Source organism: Zalophus californianus, chromosome 4, assembly GCF_009762305.2.
Source record: "Zalophus californianus isolate mZalCal1 chromosome 4, mZalCal1.pri.v2, whole genome shotgun sequence".
NCBI classification, from domain to species: domain Eukaryota; kingdom Metazoa; phylum Chordata; class Mammalia; order Carnivora; family Otariidae; genus Zalophus; species Zalophus californianus.
Genome location: NC_045598.1, coordinates 4,621,164 through 4,646,855, shown reverse-complemented (window position 1 = coordinate 4,646,855; position 25,692 = coordinate 4,621,164). Strand labels below are relative to the sequence as shown.

At 40.7% G+C, this 25,692-nt stretch overlaps 1 protein-coding gene across 12 annotated transcripts in view; it reads right to left on the bottom strand.

Annotated features, from left to right (window-relative positions):
• Positions 1-25,692, bottom strand: part of CAMTA1 (calmodulin binding transcription activator 1) — an 869,134-nt gene that overhangs the window by 818,685 nt on the left and 24,757 nt on the right. For 11 of the 12 annotated variants that reach the window (XM_027625467.2, XM_027625541.1, XM_027625430.2 and 8 more), the window contains exons 2-3: positions 22,863-22,932; positions 17,736-17,854 (exon numbers count right to left, since the gene is read on the bottom strand). In XM_027625467.2, the coding sequence (XP_027481268.1) occupies positions 17,736-17,854; positions 22,863-22,932 (189 nt within the window). The remainder of the gene's footprint in view (positions 1-17,735; positions 17,855-22,862; positions 22,933-25,692) is intronic. The other variant, XM_027625476.2, reaches the window with a different exon arrangement.

The window sequence follows — 25,692 nt, the reverse complement described above, 5'->3', positions numbered from 1 at the left end:
GTGTATGGTAATATGGTCATGCAGCAACAGATTACAGTGTGTAACAAAGGAAACAAACAGCACATTCCATGGTCCTATGCGTGGGAAGAGCAAAGCACTACTGAAGAGCTGGAAGAACATGGCTGAAGCTCAACCAAAGTGGGGATGAGGGCCTGAGATGAGACAGGAAAGGGAGGGCAGCCAGGCTGAGCAGAGAGCGTCGGCCATCTGTTTAAATTTATATCCACAAAACAGTGGAAAGCACTTGAGGAGTGTAAAGCTGGGGAAAAACATGATTTGATTCTCATTTCACTATTTTAAGAAGGTAACTTGACTGCTATGGGGGGAATGAATGAAGAGGAGGTCCAGAGCAGAGGCGAGGGAGTGACATGGGAGGCTCCTGTGGGTGTCCAAGGGAGCAGCGGTGATGGTGGCACTGGGACAGTGGAAGGGTCACAGTGAAGACAGAACCAGGTTCATGAACTTGGATGAGAGAAGCACTATATCCTCATTTCACTAAACTCCAACTGAAATGCGGTATTTTAACCGTGAGTATAGGAAACAAACCTCAGCAACATGGGCTGTACCTGTGACTTATAAGTCTCAGATGTTTTTCATCCCAATTACCAATGTCGTGACAGGAAGTATCATTTGTGTTTATCATTTCTTCAAATTTATGGTAGTTACAGACCCACCACTAGATCCTGTTATTTAAGAACATTTCAGGAGTACATGTGTTGTCATATCACAAATCAGATCTGTGTTTTAGTAAGATTTTGGTAACTACTTCAATACAACTGGTTGCCTCTGTAATCCCGCAAATGGTTTGCATTAAGACGTAATTCCATTTCAGAGGGGAGGGGGGTGGGGGGATGGGTCAGCCTGGTGATGCGTATTAAAGGGGCACGTTCTGCGTGGAGCACTGGGTGTTATGCACAAACAATGAATCATGGAACACTACATCCAAAACTAATGATGTATTGTATGGTGATTAACATAACAGTAAAAAATTATTAAAAAAAAAAAGACATAATTCCAAGAAGGTATCCACAGGCTTCTTCACTCCGCTGCAAAAAAGCCCAAGAAAGCCCTGGGCGGGGGACAGGGAGAGACACAGTACAGCGTGGTGCTGTGTTCGATCTTGGGGGTGGGAGAGTGGGAGGGCAGGGACTACTGCAGAGGCAGCAGAGTTGGGGAAAGATCTAGAGTTCAGTTGTGGACGAGCTGCCCGAGGTGCCCGTAAGCATTTGAGGAAGGGTCTGAGGAAAAGCTGGGGCCCGTGACTGGGGACATACAGATGGATCGCGAGCTATATGCGTAGATGAGAATACCTCAAGACAGTGTGCGGTATGAACAGAGACACTGAGGGCAGAGCCTGGCAGAACCTGACCCCTGAAAGGCTGGATGAGAAGAAAGGTGGGTATGGGGTACTGACAGGCAGCTGGCCCAAGAGGAAGGAGCACCCAGAAGACACACGATCACAACAGCAGAGAAGCGTCTGGAATAGGAACAGCTGTGAGGAGGCTGCAGTGTCTGCTGGGTTCGGCAGCTCGTACGATGTTGGAAAAGACAGGCAGTCTCACTGGAGCAGGGGTGGAGGGTGCGACGGGAACCGAAAGAGGAACTGGACAGTGAGAACACAGAGGAAATTTCTAATGCTGAGGATTTAAAAATGGGGCTAGTTGGGAGCCTGGGTGGCTCAGTCGTTAAGCGTCTGCCTCCGGCTCAGGTCATGATCCCAGAGTCCTAGGATCGAATCCCGCATTGGGCTCCTTGCTCCGCGGGAAGCCTGCTTCTCCCTCTCCCACTCCCCCTGCTTGTGTTCCCTCTCTCGCTATCTCTCTCTGTCAAATAAATAAAAAAAATCTTTAAAAAAAAAATGGGGCTAGTGATGGAAAGGGAAGCTGGGTTTTGTGGACATTAAACTGGACGAGCTGGTAGAAATGGAATACAGGAGAATGCAGGACAACTGCCAGGTTCAAGTCCCTGAGAGGGAGAGGAGCTGGCATCCAGAGCTCCTGTGACCAGACTGGCCTTTGACAGAGATTAGGAAGACTCGGTTTAGTGGTGGGAAGATCTGGAGTGAAGCAGCTCAGCAGCTGAGAGGCAGGGGTGGTGGTGATGGTAAAGGGGGTGGTCCGGTGAGAAAGAGGCAGAAAGTATGAAGTGGTCATGGTCAGAACAGGCTTAGTGGGTGGAGAATCCTAGAGAACTGTGGGTGGTGCTAAGTGCTCACGTGGTGACCAAACACTGACAGAGACAGGAGTCTGACTCTTTATGCCATTTTTCTCCAGCAACACTGAGCTGCTGGGCTGTGGGCACAGAGAGGCCAGGAGATGGGTCGGGTTCACTGGGAACAGGGATTTGTCCAGTTGGGTGTGACAGGAGGAGAGAAGAGCAGGAACGCTGAGGACATTTGTGAAAGAGTGACATAAAAGAGTCCGCATACTGTGGACTCTGGAATTTAAGCTGGATGAGAAAAAAGGGGAGAAGAGGACACCTGTGGACGGAGGTCCAGGGACAGGCCTCTCCACGGAAGGGTGTGAGGAGCACTGAGGCCATGCCCTAGGGAAGCAACGGGGGACTGTGGGTAAGGAGCAGGAGCTCTGCCAGCAACAGGAAACGCAGGCCCATCCCAGGCGGCCGCTACATAATGAGGTTAAGAGAGGGTCCACCAGCCAGTCAGAGCACGCAGGAGCCCCAGGAGAGCGGCCCACACAAACTCAGTGCCTTGCCTCCTGAAGACGACATCTCTGGCCGTACCTGTTACTTAAGAGATGGGGCCTCCAGATTGCCAGCTCCACAGGGCACGCATCTGTTTGGTTCACACCTATTTTGCCCAGAGCCTACTGTTCAAGAAGTACTAGTGTGTATGAATGTCATTAAAACACAATGATGGGGCGCCCGGGTGGCTCAGTCGTTGAGTGTCTGCCTTCGGCTCAGGTCATGATCCTGGGGTCCTGGGATCGAGCCCCACATCAGGCTCCCTACTCGGCGGAAGACCTGCTTCTCCCTCTCTCCCACTCCCCCTGCTTGTGTTCCCTCTCTCGCTGTCTCGCTCTCTCTGTCAAATAAATACATAAAATCTTTAAAAATAAAAAAATTTAAAAATTTAAAAATTAAAAAAAAACACAATGAAGTGAAGAAAAAGACAGAGACAGGAAAGGACTGAGCCCTGTGCTGCATGTAGGACGTGCTCCCCCCGTGGCACTGGGGCCAGACCACCTCAGGTCCACGAGGAATAAAAGGCAGATGATCTACATGTACTTCAGAGATTTGGCCAACAAGGTGGTGGGGTGGGGACCCTGTAGTAGCTGCTGACAAACATCCTGTCCACTGACCCAGGGGCATGCAGACGAATCATCAGTACGTTCTGCTTGATTGTAAATAACCATATTAATTCTTTTTTCAGGTGGCTCCAACTCTTTAAACCATCTCTTGGTCTCACTCTAGGTTCTTGGCTCAGGTAACCCACTCCAGCGGACACCAGACTTGGCCCCTTCTTTAGAGGTCTTCCCTGAACCTCTGCACCAAAGAGGGCTCCCACTTCACTCTCTTAGAGCCGTGCTCTGTGCTACCCTTGTAAACTGAGCCATAATTCCCTTTCCTTCATAGCAAAATTCCCATCAAAAATCACTAACACTTGCAGCCCCCACATCCTCACCCATTCGCCTTTCCCCCCAATTCCAATGGGGCCTCTGAGCCCACCACGCAACTGAAACCACCTATCAGGGTTATTAAGAGCCTCCAGGTGCCCTAATCAATGGTGACGTCATCCTCATTTCACTTGACTTCTCAGTAACCTCTGACTATATACCCCCTGTGGCAGGAAGATTAGCAGCCGCCCAAAGAAATCCTAATCCCTAGAACCTAGAAATATGTTGTGTTACATGGCAAAGTTGCAGGTAGAATTAAGAATTAAGGTTGCTAATCAGCTGAGCTTAACATAGGGAGATTTTCCTGAATCATCCAATGGAACCAATGTAATCGTAAGAGTCCCTAAAACTGGAAGCGGACACAAGAGAGGTCAGAGTCCGAGACAGGGCTGTGGCAATGAAAGCGGGGTCAGAGACATGCTGTGTTGATGGCTCTGAAGACGGAGGAAGGGGCCGGAGCCAAGGAACGTGGGCAGCCTCTAGAAGGTAGCACAGGCAAGGAAACAGATTCTTCTCTAGCACCTCCAGCACTGAGCAGAGTCCTGCTCACACCTTGATTTTAGCCCATTGAGAGCTGGGTCAGATGTCTGACCTACAGAACTCTATAAGATAATAAATCTGTGCTGTGTTAAGCCGCCAAGTTTGTGGTAATTTGTTACAGCAGCAAAAAGCAAACTGATACACCCTCCTTGAAACATATTCTTCTCTGGGCTTCCACCGCACACTCGTGTGGTTTACCACTCCTCCCTCGCTCTGCTGCCTCCTCCTGCTCCACTTAGGGCTCATTTCATCCCTTCTCCTAAACATCATTTGCCCCCAGGGTGATCTCATCTAGTCTAATGGCTCTCCAATTTATATCTCCAGATAGGACCTCTCTCAGACTCCCAGACAGCTGCCTCCTTGATGCTGCCACTTCAGTGTCTACCAGACATGGCAAAATCAATACATCCCAAAAGAACACTCTTGATCCACCCCCACCCTCCCTTCCCTCAGTCTTCTGGGTCTCCATTATGAGCACCAGCACCAAGGTTGTGCCTGAGGCCACAAACTAGGAATCGTTCTTGACTTCTCCTTTCTCCTACCTCCTACGTCCAGTCCCACGAGCCCTAACACCTCCACCTCCACTTTTCAGCCTCACTCTTACCACGATCGCCTGTTACTGCAACAGCCTCCTCACTGGTCTCTCTGCTTCCCCTGTTGGCCACAGAGCCGCCAGAAAAAGACTTTGAAAATAAAAAATCCGTATAATGTCACTCACATCCTGAGAGCTTATCCTATCCTCCAATGACTGTTACTCTTAAAATAAAATTCCCAATCTTTGTACCTACCAGACACTTGGAGAGCTAGTCCCTACCTACCTGGCCCATCTCATCTTCCAGATGTCCTCTCTGCTCCAGCCAGAATGTCTTTTTTATTGTTCCTCAAACCAAATGCATTCCTGCCTCAGGGCCTTTGCACTTGGCTCTTCCCTCTGCCTAAAATGTTCTTCCCCCAAATCCTCAAGCGGCTAGACCTCTTTCATCATTCAGATCTCAGCTCAAAAGTCACTTCCCAAGAAAGTCAAACCACCCAACCAAAGGACTCACACCTCAGTATCCTGATCTTTCTTCTAAGCACTCTCTGAAATTCTTGGCTCCTTGTTTACTTAGGTATTGTCTTTCCTTCTAAACTATAAACTCCATGAGAACAGGAACTTATCTGTCTGGTATCCTCAACCTGTGCCTGGCACATATTAGGCCCTCAAAAAAATTGCTAGCCATAACTGATAGCATGAAATACAGTGGAATACTAATAAGCAGTCAATAAACACAATGCTATGGATCACTCTCAAAAAAGCCCTAAGACATATACAATCTATTAAGAAAAAACCAGATTACAAAACTACATGCACAGTAAACCTATCCTGAGTTAATAAATAAAATGTACAGCCACATCAGCACAGAAAAATAACTGGAGACACTTCTATCAAAAAGTCAACTATTTCTTTCTGATGGTAGACTTTGGGGTGATTTGGCCCACTTTTCAACCTGTGTCGTACTGTGTGAATTAGCTGCAGGAGGGTTGCAGTGGAAGGGGTCTCCCTCTCCCTCTCCCCCCCCCCCCATTTCCCACATGGCCAAGAGCTCCTCCACAAAGGATAGTCTTGGCTTCCTGCCTCACCCTCCCTCCCGCCCTGGACAGGAACAACTTAGCCGCCTGGCAAGTTTGAGATAAGGACTGAGTGTGCTTGCCTCAACCCTTCCTTCCCTGGATTTGGGAACCCGAGTGTGCACAGGGAGCAGACATTCTGCTCATCTCCACATCATAGCTTTTTTAGGGGTAGCTCCGTGGACCAGCTTGTCACTCCTAGTGACTATTACTAGCCCAGGCTGTAGAATTCAGAGACAAAGTACTAGCAGCACACTTGAGTAGCAAACCTAAACTGTGTCCGTTGGTCACGAAACAGCCACTATGTGCCAGGCACTGTTTTAAACTCTTCAGATCCATCTGTAAACAGAGCAGATGAAGATTCCTGTCCACCTAGACCTCACAGTCCAGCAGGAGCACCCAGGCAACACACAATAAAAAGAAGCAAATTATACAGTACATTAGATGATGTTATATTAGATTATGTTACATGCTAATTCTAAAACACTTACGTCTGGCCATCCTCATTTATGAAATAAAAAATACATAATCACCCCCACAGCAGGCTCTCTGAGTTGCTAGAGGAATGGACTGTTAAAAATTACTGGAAAATGCATAAATATAAAAATTTTGATTAATAATGATTAAAGCATTTAACAAAACTGATTCTTAAATAGAACAATTAGAGTTAGGAAGTTGAAATGTTGTTCAACAGTACAAAAATAAAATAAAATCCTAGCATGCACATTAACAACTGTCTTCTGATGCCGGGAAAGGGGTGTCTGTTACTACATGGTTTAAAGACAGGAAAAATGGGAAATGACTCTACTCTGACCTCAATTTTATAGATCGTGCTTAATTTCAAGCTATTTTAATGTATCCTTTCTCAGAAATGGGAAGCAAATGGCATTGTCCCTTTCTCTTGAATCTTTCTTGACTGATAAATATATTTAAGTGTCTTCTCCCCTTCTCTTCCTGAGAAAGTGGCTTTTGCAGCCCTTTCTAAATAAGATCCCAGCTTCCCAAAGGATAGCCTTCTTCTTGGCCAGCTTCTCTGAATAGGCCCTGTCCCTCACCCAGAACATGAAGAGGGTGTGGCCTTTCCCACCTTGTCCTTGACCTTCTGTGTTGGGACTTTCACCCTTCCCTAAAGTGCTACCCACCCTTTAAAAGGGAACTACTTCAGGCGTGAGTTAACACACAGAATGATGGTCCCAAAGGGAAATTTTCAAAAGGCTTTTGGTTACTGAAGACCCACCACATGCCAGGCACTGTTTTAAGCTCTTCGGATCCATCAGCAAACAGAGCAGATGTTTGCTCTGCAGATGTTAGGCCTTTTAAAAAAATCACAGAACTAATAAGCAATTATAGAAAAGTCTATCGCCTTCCTATATACCAGTAATGAACAAATGGAATTTGAATTTTGAAACACAATACTAGCACCCCCCAAAAATGAAATAACTAGGCATAAATCTCACAAAATAAGTACACAATCTACATGAGAAAAACTACGAAACTCCAATGAATGATATCAAAGAACTATGCAAATTAATGGAGAGACAGTCCATGTTCACAGATAGGGAGACTTAATATTGTGTCAAGATGTCAGTTCTTCTCAACTTGATCTATAGATCCAATGTAATCCTAACCTAAATCCCAGCAAGTTATTTTGTGGATAGCAACAAAATGACACAGAGAGGCAAAAGACCCAGAATAGCTGAGTCAATACTGAATGACAAGAACAGGAACAGAGTCAGAGGAATGACACTACCCAACTTCAAGACTTACTATAAAGCTATAGTAATCAAGACAACGTGGTGTTGTTGAAACAGACAAATAAATCAGTGAAAAAGAACAGAAAGCCCAGAAATAGACCCACATAAATTACAGTCAACTCATCTCTGACAATGGAGCAAAGACAGTCTTTTCAACAAATGGTGTTGGAACACCTGGACATCCACAGGCACCAAAAAAAAAGGAATCTAGATCTACATCCTTCACAAAAATCAAGTAAAAATGGATCGAGACCTAAATGTAAAACGCAAAACTATAAAACCCCTGGAAGATAACACAGGAAAAAACCTAGCGGGACTTGGGCATAGCGTTACTACACCAAAGGCAGGATCCATGAAAGAAATAACTGATAAGCTGGACTTAATAAAAATTAAAAATCTCTGCCCTGTGAAAGACAAAGTCAAGAGAATGACTGGGAGAAAATACTTGCAAAAGCACATCTCATAAAGGATTGTTGTCCAAAGTACACAGAAAACTCTTCACACTCAACAATAAGAAAGCAAACAACCTGATTAAATGGGCCAAAGACTAACAGACCAAACAGATACAGGCGGCAAACGAGCATGTGAAAAGAGGCTCCATATATCTGTCTTCAGGGAAATTAAAACAAGAATGAGATAACCACTACACACCTATTAGAACGGCCAATATCCAGAACACCAACACCACCAAATGCTGGGAAGATGTGGAGCCATAGGAACTCTCCCTGTTGCTGGCGGGAATACCAACAGTACAGACACTTTGGAAGACAGTTTGAAAGTTTCTTATAAAACTAATCATACTCACACCATATGATCCAGCAACCACACTCCTGGCTATTTAAAGGAGATGAAAATCTATGTCCACACAAAATCCTGCACACAGATGTTTAAACCAGCTTTATTCATAATTGCCAAAACTTGAAAGCAACCAAAATGTCCTTCGGGAGATAAAGAGATAAACCATGGTCCATCCAGACAATGGAGTATTAGTCATCACCACAAAGAAATGAGCTACCGAGCCATGAAAAGACATCTTAACACCAAGAATGAACCATAATGTAAACTAGGGACTCTGGGTGACGATGATGTGTCAACATAGGTTCATCAACTGTAACAAAGGTACCAGTCCGGTGGGGAGCGTTGGTAGTCGGGAGACTATGCATGTTTGGGGGCAGGGGTTGTACGGGAACTCTCTGTACCTTCCTCTCCACTTGCTATCAACCTGAAACTGCTCTAAAAATATTAAACATTAAAAAAAAAAAAAAAGGAAACAGAAGAAGTAGAACGGATGGCCTGGATTCAAGTGCTCCTGCTGCAGCCATCTCTGGAGGCCAACCCCCTCTGACACACGCTCCCCTCTCACTTTAGGCACAAGGGGCTCTACTTTCTAGCCCAGGTCAAGCTACTTTTCAGTTTCCTGTTCCCTTGGACATGAAACCTTCTCTTTTTTACCATAAACAACTTTGGAATCATAAAAAAAATGAACTCAAGGCAAAATAAAGCCTGCCTCAGAATTCCATCCCGGTTCTACCACAGCTGCCCCACACGGGTGCGTGCACTCACGCACGCGCACACACACACCTGCTCAATCCGGTCCAATTCCCCAGAGCCCCAGCTCCTCCTCCTTTCCTCCTTTCTCCCCAAATGTAAACAACAGGTTCTTTAAGTTTTACATTTATTTCAACTCTACCTCCTTCACCAGACCAGGGAACACATAAGCACAGAAGCATACGAGAAAGCCTCATGAAATCCACACATCCGGCCCATAATATTCTCCCTTACAGAGAAAACACTCTCCCAAACACAAATTTATCTTCATCACATCCACCCCAGCCCATCTGTGGTTTCTCAGCCATCTAGAAAGGACTCCTTTGTATGTTTTTTCTTTTTCATTTTTTTCCAGCTTTCTAAAAGCATTAAAATTGGAAAACTTAGGTTATATTTTAGGAACTTCTCTTAAAATCTTCAACAGAACTTCATAATTACCAAGATAACAGAATTTATCATTAGAAACATTTGGAAGGTAGTATTAAAAAGACCAGAAGGTGGGCAGACAGGTAGGTAGGTAAGTAGGCAGGCTATGACGTTCAGCTTTAGGGTTCTGCTGTTTTCAGCTATTTGGACCAAATGGAGATGGAAACGAAAGAGGGAGTAGAGATGATTCTTCATGCTACCTTTTCAAAACAAGGTCACAAAAATTAGAATATGCCTCCACATACCCCTACCACCACCCATACTTTAAAAGGGCTTCCTATACGACAAGACATTAACCAATAGTTTAGATAAATACCAAAAACTAACTGCATTCTCTTACTTCTAGGTAGGTATATGAGAAGAAGACTCTAGAAAGCTCAATTGTACCCCATGTAGCCAAAGTACACCAAAATATACCTGAATGGTGTAAGGATAGCAGAGCTGAGACTAAAGTCAAGTGAAGTCAGAATACACTTCTAGGAGCCTGAGAGTCTTCATCTAGATTAAGTTTCACCAGGAACTTGTTAAAAATACACATTCTTAGGCCCCACCCCAGACCTACTGAAGCAGATATTCTGGGGGTGGTGCCCAGAAATCTGTGTTTTAACATGCCCTCCAGGTGATTCTGATGCCAGCTAAGCATGAAAACCAGTAAGCTAAAAAGAATGCCCACTTTTCCACGTATCCTTCCCTTTTCCAATCTCAGCTGACTTTATGCAGGGCTCAGCTTCTCTTTATGCAAAGTCACGGCCACAGAGTCTCCCACCATTACTAGAAAGAGCGGGGCAGTTTATCCCCATGTAACCCAGTTCACAGGGCATATTGTTTCAGTTTTCACCTGAAAACTCTCCTCAAGCCCTCTTCTTCCCTCAGAAAAACAAGGCCCCAACTGAATCCTCACTTGTACTTGAACATTTTGAAAACAATCTCAGGACAAAGTGCTCTGTGTTAAGACCTGGACAAAAAGACAATCTATTCTAATTTTAGCTCCAGTGCCACACGGGTATAGAAACTTGGAGGAGATACCAAAGAAGAACCTTGAGCCCAGTAAAAAAGAGGCTGGCCACCCCTTGAGGGTGCTGACTCCACCAAGTCCAGAGAGAGGGAAAACCCGAGCTGTTGGGGTGATGAAAATGTTCCAGAATTACATGGTGGTGACGGCTGCACAACTGTATGTAGACTATACTAAAACCCACTGAAGCATAGACTTGAAAAATAAAAATAAAGGATGATTAACAGCAAAAAATAAACAAACACACACCCCAGCTGGACCCAAGCCTACCCTGAATGTCCTACACTCCCAAACAACTCTGAGAGCAACAGTGATTTAGCCTCCAAAACTGGAGAACAGGACTTATGACATATCTCTAAAGGTCACTCAGCACAATCACAGCAGATGCAGACGAGGCCAGGCAGGTGGCTTACCTAGCACTCAGCTGACTGGTGGCAGAGCCAAGACTAGACAGAACCAGTTCCTGATTGCCAGTTGTGTATCCCTTCCAAGAGATCTGTGGTCCTTGAGTTCACTAGGAAAGTTTTCACTTCACATCTTAATTTATAACCTGAAAAAATAAAACCTATAACCAAATTTTTCTAACACAAAGATCCACTGTTCAAGTCTGTGGTCTGTGATTACAATCACCTGGGTACCCGTTTAAACTGTTCTCAGACTAATGAGAAAATCCAGAAGTGAACTTCAGACTAAATGATGTATTTGTACCGAGACCTAACAACAGACTTCTAGAAACGCCTGCTGAGCCAAAATCAGTTTCTAAGTAGTTCAATATGGGGAGAGGGGTGGGATCACTGCAGGGCACATGATAAGTGTCGCAGGCCAAATTCAAAAGACCCTGCATGAGAACAGTCACTATTACATTCGTGTTGTAAGAGCAATTTGGTTTTGGCAAAACTTCATCCATCGCATTTAAGTAATGTTGTTAATATAAATTTTATTAGTTTTCTGATCTTTTTTATGTAATATATTTACATTTGAGTTTTATATCTGCATAAGAACTCCAAGAGCTCAGAAATTTATACTGAGTTTTTATATTTTTACACATTTCATTCATTCAACAAACATTTATTGAACACTTACTATGGGCCAAGTATCTTCTAAGTGATACATTCTGAAGTAATATATAATAAAAACCACTAGGGTCAAAACTGAGGCAGATCCACAGGAATTTTCTTCCTTCAAAAAATCTGTTCTTTAAGATCTTACTCAAATGTTATGACCATTACTCTACTCTCTGCAGGTTAAGATCTGCTTCTCCTGCCGTTCCTCGAGTTAAACCCACTTGTCTCGACCTCTCCTCACCTGCCTTCCCCCAGAGATGTAGAAGGACATCTGCCCCCAGCATTTCAACACATCCAATCTCCCTCTGCTTCCACCAATGCTAAACTGATACAGGTTGTCTGATAAACAGGTGCATGCTCATTTAGATTTCGGTATCCATTTACCTGACCTCATACTACTAAGTGAAACAGAGGAATTATAGTTAACCCAATTGCTACAAAATTACCACATTTAATTTGAAATTTGGTACAATATATTGTATTCAAAAATCAAATGGCTCCCTCTTAAAACTTGGCTCTCTGTGGTGCTGTTCATATCTGTACTTTCCTATTTGCCATTGAACCAGGAGAGCCCCACCTGGACTCCGAGAATAACTTGGGACCATTCAAACCATTACAACTGCCAAAAGCTACACAAAACAAAGGCCAACCTCAGGGTTAACTAATGTTCTGAGTCATCAAAGCCAAATACCTCACTCACCTTCATAAGGCTAATACTTTTCAGTTTAGCTTGCACGGTGGAAGTCTGAAGAGTGCTAAATGATCCCCCCAAAATGTGGGTCTGTCTTTCAAAAAGATAACATATAAATACACTAGAAAAACCAATCATTGAAAAAAATTACAGTCCTTAAAACTATGACTCTATAAGGTATTCCAAGAGAAAAATTAAAAACACAAAAAACACTCAAGAATATATGCCTACACAAAAAAAATGACTAAAGAAATTTGAAAAGGTGGCTTATTAAAACTGAAATGAAATATAATTTAATAAATCTCATAGTCTTAAAGTCCATTTGTCCATTTTTCTTACCTGAATATAAAAAACTGAAGGAAAAAAAAAAGTATTCGGGCTTTAAAAAAGCAATTCTTTCCCTATAAAAAGCATTACACCTAGGGGTTTTTTTCTTCAAGTTCTCTGGCATGACTTAAGACTATACCAGTGGAGAGTTATATGCTCTCTACACAGACATGTTTACCATTAAAAAGGATGCATTTAATATGAAAATCTCTGAAGCTATCACCAACTGAAAACCCTTGATGCAACTTTCTTTAACATCAGTACAAACGAGAATTCCATTTTGTTTACCTCCTCTAGAGAAACTTTGTATTAGAAGAAAAACAAACAAACAAAAAAAAAGCATTAATAGTTCAAAAATAGTAGCACACAAAAGTGATTTGAACATTTAAGCAGAACATTTTCATTAAAAAGGTCTGTTGGTGTGCATTAGCTCGGCTTTGGAAGAAAGCCATCTGAAATCCAGATCCAGCGACTGGGGGAATGCAGTAGTTGTATTTTAAGTCAAACAGCTAATTAATGACTAAACAAAAGAATTTCAGCCTGGACAGCATACATGGAGTACTAATATGTGTAATTATGAATAGTCATTTGTGCAATCAGAAAGTTGCATTAGCATAATTATCTCTGGCTCTGGGCCTTAAAAATATTAACTTAAAATGCAGAAACTTTATAACAGTTCACCTAATGAAGACATGAATGCCAAACTGATTATGGAATAAGAGCCGGTTCTTCAACAATTTTGCTCTGTTTAATACATTCTTTCTCTCCTGCCCTGGATATAAAAAAAATCAAGCCTAACCCTCAAGTTACACACAGGTTCAAAATTTCTACTTTTAATATTTTTTTCATTATCCAGAGCCTACATATTAACATTCATTAAGAATCAAAACTATTTCCCTATGAAATGAGTGCTACTTTTTTTTTTGTAAGTAGGCTCCACACCCAGCATGGGGCCCAACGCAGGGGCTTGACATCAAGACCTGAGCTGAGATCAAGACCTGAGCTGAGTTCAAGAGTCAGACGCTTGACACCAAGACCTGAGCTGAGTTCAAGAGTCAAGACGCTTAACCGACTGAGCCACCCCAGTGCCCCGAAATGAGTGCTACTTTTAAAAAATACTTCATGCAAAAATATATTAAGTTTATGTATAATACTTGAAGATGTAAATAAATAAAGAAGCCAAACAATTCTATAAAACAAAAGGGTTAGAAATCACTAAACAGCTGCGAGATCTTGAGAAAGTCTGTTTGAAATTATTCTTTGGGACAGAACTGGAGAGAGGATGGGCTCTGAAATCAGGCTGCAAGGTTAGACTCTCAAGTCCACCACCCTGGGCACATTATTTAACATCTTTATGGCTCAGATCTCCTCATCGATACAAGGTAATCACATAATCTGCCCTATAGGATCAATTCCAGGAAAAAATGTGATTATTCGCATCAAGGACCCACCAGTGCCACACACACAGTAATGTTCAGTCAATGTTGGCTGCCATAATTACTGCCACCATCATCATCATCACCCCTCCTTTATCGCCTGTAAGAACATGGGCAAAGGCTGTGTGTGGCTGAGAAAGCATAATCCACACTGATTTGTTTCTAGACACAACATTTATTTTGCAACTGCAAATAACATTCAAGAAGGGCAGATTTTACCTATTCCGATGCATTAAGAAAGGTTCCAGGAGCTTAGCTGGGCCCTAAGACCTCCTTATCTTCTGGTAGTCTTCCTTTTTAGTGACTTTCAGCTTCACCTAATGTTTGCACATGATCCCACAATACTAATCCTGTGTTAACTCTTTTTAATCCAAAATTAAATGACAGAACGGATTTGCCAAGTACACTAATGTGGTTAAGAGTTATGGGTCTTTAATTAGAAGCCAAGACAACATTACAACAGAATGAACGTTCCTAAGAATTAGTAAGCAACGTACAAGAAATTAAGCTCAGAGAGAGACAGGCCCTAACAAGTATGCTATCTTGACCAAATGAGTTAACCACTTTTTACCACTACGCCCTCATCAGTAAAAGGAAATACGGCATATCTTGGAACATTATTATAAGGCTCAGAAATAATTATACACAGTGCCCAGCCACCAGCAAAAACAGGGGCTCGATAAATGGCAACATGTGAATGGGCACAATCTCACTCTCCGTCTCTCAACAAAGACATAGTACAAAAGCTAGGTTTTCTCAAATCATCACAAATATTACAACACAGGTCTCAATAAAGGAATTTCTCAAAAGCATGGAGGAGTCATATTATACTCAGGAGTTGAACTGTACACACCCAGCAGAGAGCAAGCACAGAAGACAGAGACACCTCAGACAGGCCACTCCAGCCACCAGGCTGCTCCGTGAACATGTGCTGCACAGAGTGACACAGAAAATGGGAATCAGGTGTGCTGTCCACCGATCTCCCTCCCTCACGCCTCTCCCAGTGACAGCACCTGGTCCCAGGAAAGGGGGATCTAAACCAGTTTTGGTACAACACTGCTCCCAAATACAAGCCGACTACTTCATGCGGTCCTCCACCAAAACACAGCCATCTATTCCAACCCCAGCAGGAAACAGGCCCTTACTAATGGCAGTATGACTAAACTTAACTCCATGAGCAATTCAAGAGACCTCATGGGCAACTCTGACTAAGCATGACTCTGCCGTAAATAGGACCAAAAGCCCCAGAGAGAGACAAGTCCACGGAAGGATGCTTCCTTCAGGTTTAGCAGGATGGCAGGCTGAAGAATGTGGGAAAATGCCAATACCCAGCTAGATCAAAGAAGGAAGTGCTTTAATAGAAGTACTGATTGTTTTATTCCTGTTATCCAAGCCAGTTCAAAAAAAAAAAGACAGGTTACCATCACCACGTAACACTGCAGAATTAAGGATTCCTAAGTCTTCAGCTGTCACTCCCAGAGTCCCCTATTTTTCCTAAAGCCAAAAATAAACAAGAAAGAAAGCCAATGTCCTCTACATTGAAATGAAATATGGGCCAACCTTTAAATTCAGTTCTCTCATAAGAGTTTTTGTCAGTGTTGAGCTGACAAATTACTGAGAGAACAACGGCTCATGAGGTAAAAGGGTATGAGCCTTGGCCCCTGCCGGCTGAGCCACCTGTCCTGCCTCCAGCCACCCTTGGGAACATACTTTGTTCACTGGCGTTTTCAGCAGCAGTGGTAGCTTGCACAAAACAATCCACATGTGTCAGAGCCCCCAGTTTTATGTTTTGCCAGCCAGAGAGGGGACCGAAGTCTCCTCTCTGGACAGGGACTTTTGCAACACTGTGACCTAAATCAGCAGTCTCCAAGGAGCTCTTTGGGTCAGGGTCCTAGAAGAAAGCACAGAACAGCTCTGTATTTCCTTTTAATCTCATCCTCTATAAAAATTCTTTATTAGGTGTTTCATAATGTATCTGAACTATGAGTAAAGGGGAACCTGCCAATAACCAGAGATAAATACGTGAAAAGTGAAGTCCTGTGCAAGGATCTGAACAGTCTACCAATTGAGCTTCAGATACTGTGACTCCAGCTTCAGAAGACCCTAAAGACCACGAATTTTAATTAAGCTCTTGCTGGTTTCAAATACAATTTCAAGTCGTAATTAAAAATAAATTGCCAATTTCACATAAAACATAATATTGAAAAAATATATACCAATTATGTGTTTTGTTTCATTTATAAATAAACTAAAGCTAACATATAATAGTAAGGCAGCAGATCCATGTTTCAAGGAATACTAAGAAACATACTGAGTTTTTAAATAATTCATGACCTAGTTATGACCTACTGAATGGCTCCCAAATCATACTATTTTGCTGACAGAGTAATGATCTATGATTAAAACTAATTTTCAGCATATTTACTCTGTTTTCATGTTTAAAATCGTTAATCGATGACTGATTAAAACAACAGGCCTCTAAACTAGCTAATGTTTGTCAAGGTAAAAGTATTTTGTCTAAGGGGGAAATATAATTTATGCAAATAATCAAAATATACATACCTTAAAAGAAATTAAAATCAGTTGAGACAAGGTATCAAAGCTATGAGGGTCTACTGAGTATTTAAATCTGTAAACTAGGATTAAGTAGACAGACTTTCACCCATATAACCTCTTAAAACTCAAAACAAAAGCACTCCAGGTCAAGAAGTTAGAACAAAATAATCTCAAAAAGATAAGGTAAGTAGGCAGCACTACTGTCTTCTTGTGTCTTTTAACAAAACTGAGGGCCCAATACAGAGCAGGCGTTGTATTTAATTTAACTTGGAAGTGAATGTTGAACCAGCAACACAAACTGACTCAGACCAACTCTGGAAAACCAGTAATCACAGCCATCTGAACTAAAGGAATACAATTCCCAAATTGCAGCCATCTGAACTAAAGGAATATAATTCCCAGATCGATGGACACATACCCAGTTCTCATCACCACACTAAATGCATATTACCCTACATGGAAATATTCGGATTTCAAAATTGAAAAGATGACAAAGCAATCCACCCTTAATATTAAGACTCCCAGACTAAGACTTACCAAAAGCAAGAAACATCATCCAAGAAGATACTCTCATTCATTCTACTTTACCAATCTTCTAATTGGATGCCAAATACACAATCTACCATACAGCCTCCATTCCTAATAAAAAAAAACTATCACATGCAAACTCTTTTCATCAAAAAAAGGACTGTGGTGAGAGCTGTTTTGCTAATAAGAAGCCTGCCCTTCCCAATCCTACAGAAACTTCACACTGTCAAGACACTGCATGTTTTGTGGAACACTGGGGCTGTCTCTTTCTTAATTCATGACAACGTAAGAACTAGTGTTTAGCTGAGATGCAGGCGAGTTAACCACCAAATGTAAGATGCCAAAATGCAAGAGAACACAAGTATGGTAACTCATGCTACCTTAGTAAGTCAGCGTGCACATTTTATATTTTTCAACGCCAGCCAAGCAGATTAGAGATAGTTCAAGAAAAATGTTGGTGTCTGTTAAACCCAGATTAAATATTCTCATTTACAATCCCCTAGTTCAGTATTTTGATTTTAAAACTAATAAAAAGTAGTATACTATGCCAAATGACCTAACAACTTCACCCTTAAAATAATTATACCCCTAAAAATAAAAATTTATCTACCTCATTAGTGTTCCAACGGTGCCTCTCTTTGGGTAAACTTGAACATTTCGGCAGACATTCAAGCAGCTTTTTCGGTAAAAAGATTTTTACATGACTACTATTGCTGTTCCCATGATCATCTATAAAGAAGAAAACAATAGATTCAGAGAAAATAATAGAGGAATATCTCCTTTTAAGTACACTGGCAAGGTCAGAAACGGCAGCTTAGTTTGGTCACCGTGAGACCAAGAGCACCATTCCTCTTGGTTAACAATGCTCATTTACACACTGATAGATAGGTGGCAGCAGGAATCTGGTCAAGAGGCTCTAAAATAAGATCCGAGCTTTTGCTCCATGACAAGCGAGTGAACAGGGAATATCCTAGCAGCTGCCCATAACCAGAACATTACTTTTAAAGGCTCTCCCACCAGGTTTCCATGAAGTACATCCGAATTGCAAAAGGATTTAACCTCACAAAACCCAGAACTCTTCTATTAACCAGTTGAAAAAGTTTTAAGTTTTTTTAGGGAAGAGGAATTATAATAAAATATGACAATTTTATTCATAAACTAATACTACTTCATCCCCAAGAATACAAATGAGACTTATCCTTTCAAAAGCAAATTACAAATCTTATAAATATAAGGAATTTAAATCTGCAGTTAGCTACCTAGGTAAATAGAGAGGCTGGTCCTTCTAGCCTAAATCTAAAAACATATCATTTTAATTAACTTGATTTACATACACATATCTATTTAATTAATGTCTTTCATCAAAATGTAACTTCTAAATTAGTGAGAGAAAAGTTCATTACTTTCAGACAAGATGGTATGTCTGACTACCTGATAATCAGTCTCCTGGATACTTTCTAGAAGAGATCATTTCCTTCACGTATTATTTCATTCATTCATTCATTTACAGATCACTTCTTCTTTCATTCCCATAACAAAGTCCCTCTGCCTGGCTCAAAATTTCTTGCCGGTTTTGGCACATTTAGGTCAAAGTTTAGAATTACCCAGTCCAATTTTTTTTTTAATGCTAAATGGAAGCCCCAATATCCAAAGTGCAATGCATAACCAGATACTAGGAGCAACACATTAAAATACTAAAGACTGATTTTGCTCCAGAAAATCATAGTCAAAATAACTTACTCTGATATTAAAAGGTGTAATAAAAACACTGACCTCCAAATCAAGAATCCAAGATTCTGACCCAGTTCTGCTACTTTCTAATTGTGTGACCTTGGGTAAGTTACTTAATATTCTCAGTTTTCCAAATCAAGGAGAATTAAGTAATTTCCAATTCTCCTCCAGGCATAAATCCCTATGAAATTTACTGCCATTCAATAAATTTAAATGCCTTACAATTAAAGAACCTTACATAGGCATACAGGAATTAGTTAATAATATTAAAAGTGAAATACAACAATATATCTTTCCAGTCATTTACTGTAATTTTGTTTAGCATAGCCTATTTTTTGAACATGTGAAAAACATAGAAGAATAAAAAATGTTCTACAATCACAAAACCTTCTCCAAACATTTTTCATCTGATTAACACATTTCTTCTCAAGGAAAAGACCTTAACAGAAAAATATTGGGCACAGAAATAAAGTCTGAAAAAATGTACTACATAATACGGAAATATTTTAAAGGGAGGAACTTAGGAGAATTGTAGCATACTAAATCTTTTTTGGTCCATGAACTACACAACCAATTGAATTATAATGCCCAATCCTCTATTTCTGTAAGCAGTATAAAAACTTGAAAAACTTAAAAACTGACTGCTTTTAAAAATCCAAAATTTGAACAGCAAAATAAAACTTTCTAAAAATCTTGCTATGAAACCAGAAAACAAAGTATTCAACTAAGAGAATGTTCATAGAAAGTTCTGTATTAATTACCCTCTATAAAACCAGTGTAGTATTATGTGCTTATGCATGCTCCCTGCACTTCATCCTCCCAAGGGAGGCACCATGGGCCATAAAACTTTAAAGCGCAGAATACCAAATCACATGAGCCAACACCTCCCTTCTCTCTTCCCCTAAAGAGGTTTTATTCTTTTTTTTTTAAATCTCCCATGATGTGTACAATTCTGAAAGCAGAGGTAAAATTCTAAAATCTATACTCAATTCAAATAGTCACCATTTACAGGATGCCTTTTATGAAAACAGTATTACACTAGGTGCTCAATCAATAGGCTTACTCTGAACTGTATATGACTAGTCATACCTCCAAGAAAACTATTAAAGTGTAATTTTGAACAATAATGAACAGAAGATTAAACCCCAGCTTCTATTTTTATGTTTGTGATTACAACCTGATGTTAATTATCTGTTCTTTTAAGCCTCCTTGAGGGACCCAGCTGTCCTGTGGCTATAAAACACAGGCATGTGTGTGTATACCCCTACATATGTGTACACACATGTATATACACCTAGACATGTGTGCTCCTGCCTGTGTATACGCATGTGTAGACACACATGTATGTACACGTGCGCATGTGTGCACGCACGTGGAGCAAGAGAAAGAGATACTCTTCTCAACAGCACAACTAACTGCCACAGAAAAGGCTTCTGTCTTCCACTCTGATACCAAATCAGGCAGCGGTGAATCGGCCCAAAAGCTTTTAAAGAGGAAAAGGAGAATGGCTGTGTAAGCACTGTCTCAATCACGACTCCAAATATAGCACTTTATGGGGATGTGCAGCCATGGGTTCAAAAGGAAGAGGAGTATGACAGGCCAATGGGTTCCCCTTAATCAGTTTTTAAACTGTGCTATTTCCAGAATTTTAGGTTCATGCTGAATACAAATTTGATGTCTTTTAGAAACATTACAGTGGGTAAATTTTCCCACTGTGCATTATGAAGATGTCAATTTTAATACTGGGGAAAGAATATTAGGAACTCAAACAGGCAGAATCTTAAAACTCCTATTTTCAAATTTCAGTTTTTCCAGTTACAGTGTCATGGGAGAGTAACTCTGCTTTTCACACCGGAAAAGAACTGCTCACATGGCCATACTGTGCAAAACTGTGTTTTTTAATTAAAAGCTGCTTTTTAATGTTTTTGGAATAACTATAAATGATACAATAATTAGATAAATTCATGTGCCAGTTTTTAAATGTTTGTCTCAGTACTAAGACTATTAACAGTATCTTGAGTTAACAGTGAAAATAAGGTATATGCCGGTTTCAACTGCATCTCAGCATTTAATCCAAATACTTAAACTTTGACACTGCAACATAGAAGTGTCAACCAAAAACAGTAAAACATTTCATTATCATTATCTGGGAAATATGTGTGTATGATATATGACTTCATAAAATAGTTTTCTAACCTACTTCACAATAAAAATAACTAGTGAAGTTCTTGAAATTGACAGATGATGTGCTTGGCTGACAGCTATAATTCTAGAGACTGAACCATCCTTTCCAGACAACCTTCAAATATTTTCCGAACAATAATTTTAGAGGCATCGTACAATTTAACTAAAACATGCAAAAATGCTCATTCACTTAATTAGGCAAAAGGTAGAATTCTTATTTTCATGTTTTATTTCAAAAAACCAAAACTCACAGTACCAAACCCTTCATTTAAATCAAAAAAGATATATTCAAACTCTCTCCTTGGAGCACACTACTGACTCCTGTAAGGGAAATTATACCTATATTAACTCTAACCCGGAAATGATAACATCCATTTTATTTTGATTCATAATTAATAAAAATTAAATTATTTTGGTTCCGTGAATAATCATGAACACTGTTATTCAATCAAGTCAATTATGATTAATCTCTCAACCTCTAGACCAAACTGTTCAAAATAAGTTGGTATAACAGTGTATCCAGTTGCCAAATCTTATTGGGAATACATTTGATCAACAACTTGGAATGGCAAAATTTAAAGGAAGCTCTACAATTTTTCTGTTCAGCTCTAACTATTATGTGCTTAGATTTAATTAGTAGGCTCGGAGCTGATTCAAGAAAACACAAGCACATATTGTTGTGTTCAAGTCAGCACAACACTCGCAGCAGCAAATACCGCCGTCACTAACTGAAGACCTTCAAACCACTATGCATCCAAAATAAATATTAATTAAGCAACAATGTGCTTAATTATGTGCCAAGCATGGGTATGGTAACTCTTTAAAATAATTCTCCAAAATGAATTACTCAACTGTAATTATCCAAAAGACTTCTGAAGTTGAAAAAAACAAAAAATAATCGTTTTGGGGGTTTTTTCATAGAAAACATAACTGGTTTTGCTATTTAACAACCCCTTTCCTCTCCTTAGAGTGTGTGATCGTCAAATCTCACCCTGTCTTTTTTAGGTGGCCCAAGTTTACCCTCTCCCTGTCAATCATACCACCAAATCTCTGGTCCGGGTTTAGGTCAACTCCTAACTCAGGTTCAATAAGCTTCTCACTATTTATCTGCATTTACATTTTCAATTAAAAAATATGCAAGCGGAGGCAGATAATGTGGGAGCACAGAAGTTGTGCAATCGATTGCTTCAATTTGGGTTCTGGGGCATCCTCTCCTGCTTCATTCTATTCAATTTCAATTTGAGTTGCATGTGACCAAGTAAATTTGTTTTCTACTATTTATTAGAAAGTAAACATTTGTGGGACTCCACATCAAGCATCCAGAAAGGATTTTGCATTGCGTTCTCTCATTTAATTTTCACAATTACCCATCAGGGCATAATTACCCCCATTTTACAGATGAAGAACCTAAGGTTCAGATTAACTTGCCCAGGAGCCGCAGCTAGTGACTCAAATGGGATTCAAACATGACCTGTGGCTTCTCCCACAATACCACACAGCTCCTACTCGAAGTCATAGGAATTGGATACTAGAATTACAGAACTGTTGTATTAGTATCTAACATTTGCAGAGTGCTTTGAATTTCCCATGTGATTATACCCTTTGCCTTTTTGAACCCTCACAGAAACTTTACACAGGGAGTATTATTTTGCTACCCCCAGAAGGATTAAGTAACTCATCTAAGATCACACAGCAAGTTAAAGGCAGAACCCAGGTCCCCTAAGGCCTGGTCACAGGCTATTTCTACTGTACTACCATGATGGAATTACTCTTACTGCCAAGCCCACCCCTTCCTGTAAGTCAAAAGCTTTTCGAATCCTACCTTCTAGAGGTGGCACGGTGTTGAGAACACAGTAGGTGCTAGTTCCGCAGAATACACTTTGGGAAACGCTCTAAGGAAACAGAAAATAAAATGTAAAACTAATCTTTGAAAAAGATATATACTGGCTCTTCTGTGATATTCCTGCCAAAGATGCAAAACCTGAATCTAATCATAAGGGAACATCAGACAAATCCAAATTGAGGAACATTCCACAAAATGACTGGCCTGTAATCTTCAAGAGTGTCAAGGTCATGAGAGTCAAAAAGGACTGAAAACTGTTCTGTGTTAAAGGAGTCTGAATAGACAACAGAGTGTGACCCAGGCTCCTGACTGGACCTTTGTCTACAAAGGTCACCGTGGGGTCACCTGGCACAGCTGCAGGAGCATCTGAGGATCAGAGGGTAGAAATGTCTCAGTGTTAATTTCCTGATTTTGATCACTATATAGTGGTTACAGAGGAGAATGCTCTCATCTCTGATTTGCAGGAAATACATAAGCAAGTATGTAAGGATGATGAAACATACCAGCAACTTATTCTCACGTGGTTCAGGGGAAAAGAGCTCTTCACACTACACCTGCAATTTTTCTGAAGGCTTAAGAGTGTTTCAAAATACATGTGTGTAAAAAAAAAAAAAAAAGATACATGCTGGTGAACACATATTATGTGTATAATTTTTTTAATAGGGACCATATGTGCTGTACATACAGGAAATGTTTGCTAAGAAGAACCAATGCCATATTCATTCTGTAGTTTAGTCAGGATTCAACAACATTGCTAACCATTTCCCAATAGTGCGCCCACCTCCCAACTCATTCCAAAGGACTTAATGAGTGCCAACGAACTGAACGGCAGGTGCAGTAAGTCAGGAGGAAGTTGCAACACCAGGTCTCTGCTCTCAGGCTGCTTCATGTAAATAAAATTAAACTTTTCATGTAAAAAACTATACAACAGTAACTTTAAAAAAAGGAAAACAATTTCTGGGAGTCTTGACAGTCAGTTATTTCGGTCCTAAAAATATCCTTCTTCAGTTGCAGTATTAAAAATTTTTTTAGATTATTCATCCTACATTATAAACCAGATACGTATATACTTAGGAAACCAAGGACAGTTTATAAATTCAACTGTCACCCTTAACACTTTATATTTAAAATATGAAAAGCTCAGTTCTCTCACTTTCTAGCTATCCTTGGAAAAGTAAACTCACCTCTCTATATGACCTCATCAAAAAGGGTAGTGACGGTGCTCTCCTATCTCACCGTTGTTGGGAGAATTACATGGGATGATGTGTACAAAGTGCTTTAAATTCAAAACTACAAAACAAATATGAAGTGCTATTGTTTCTGTGCTTAGTAAGAATAATCCTTAACAACGTTAACATTTTCTAAGAACTGAGGATTGCCTGAATTTTTTGTGCCAAAGAGAGTATTAAAATCTGACTAAACTGACCTCTATGAATTTTTAATTTCCCTCTCTTTATATCCATGATCAAATGCTTCACCACAGAGCAGGTCTTTCTCCACAATGTGATTGCTAGCTACCAGGATAACCATCAGCTCCCTAATGTCTCTTCCTCTGTTTGATTTAATCAACAGTGATGCCTACTGATTAGCAACCTGTGGTAACATCTGAGCCTAAGAATTCTCCCTATAAACTATGGACTAAGCTCAGAATTCACGTATCCTTTGGAAAATCAACATTCATCTCTTCCCATGACTGTGAGTGTGGAATTACAGGACATTATAAAGAATGGCTGATGTAAAGCCAACAGCAGTCTGACTTCAAGTAACATCTGCAAGAGCTGCCAGCAACAGCCTTCTAACCACAGAATGCAACATCTCATCTTAATGTTTCAGAATTGAAACTTGAAATTTTATGATGTTAAAAAGAATGTGCTACATTCAAGGCTTAACATTTTCTGGCTTCCTATTACCCAAAAAAGATAGTGTAAATTTACCACTTCACAAGACACCTTAACAACGGTCTTAACATCAAAAGATTTAAAAATGACTAACATACAGTGGGACACACTAATGAATGGCTTCATAAAAAATGACTTTTACACCTAACTTCAAAGTTCGACAATAGGTAAATGAGCAGTAAAACATACCAAATAACAAATCAGAAGAATTAAACACTAAAAAAAGAAAAAGTAACGGAAATATCACAATCAACCATGACTTCTCTTCAACACTGGCATAATAAAGTCTAACCAGAAAAGGAACTCACTCACATAAACTGAATGAAATCAAGTCATTCTATCCTCAAAAACACCAGGTTCTCAAGGGAAAGAAGCCAAAACACAAGAAAACTTCCATGAGAAATGGCTACCTTATATTGAAGAACCACAGGCCAGACTCTGGACAGATAGGCCTTTCATTCCGAGGACCCTCAGATCGATTTGTAAAACCTGTTCACAACACCAAGCCAGAGGTGGCTCTGGGAGGGAGGAGCACCAGTCTGAGGGTCTGCAGAGTGGAGCCTCTATCCCAGTACCACTAACTGCTGAGGTCTGAAGCAAACAGCTGGCCTCTCTGTCCCCAGAACAATACTCTAAGTGCAAGTTCATGGACAGCCAAATCTGGGTCCTAGTCCACCCTCAGCTGCACATCTCCATGCTGCCCTCCCTGGCTGACTCTTCAGCTCAACCATCCTGCAGGAGCCTTCCAATGACAGGTCACCCTGCTGGTGCTATCTGAGCAGCCTGCATTTCCCTCTATATCACAATTCCTTCTACTTGTCCTACAAATATTAAAGGAGTACCTAATGTGTGCCAGACACCGTCCTAGGAGCTGGGACCTAGCAGTGAACAAGACAGACAAAGGTCCTACC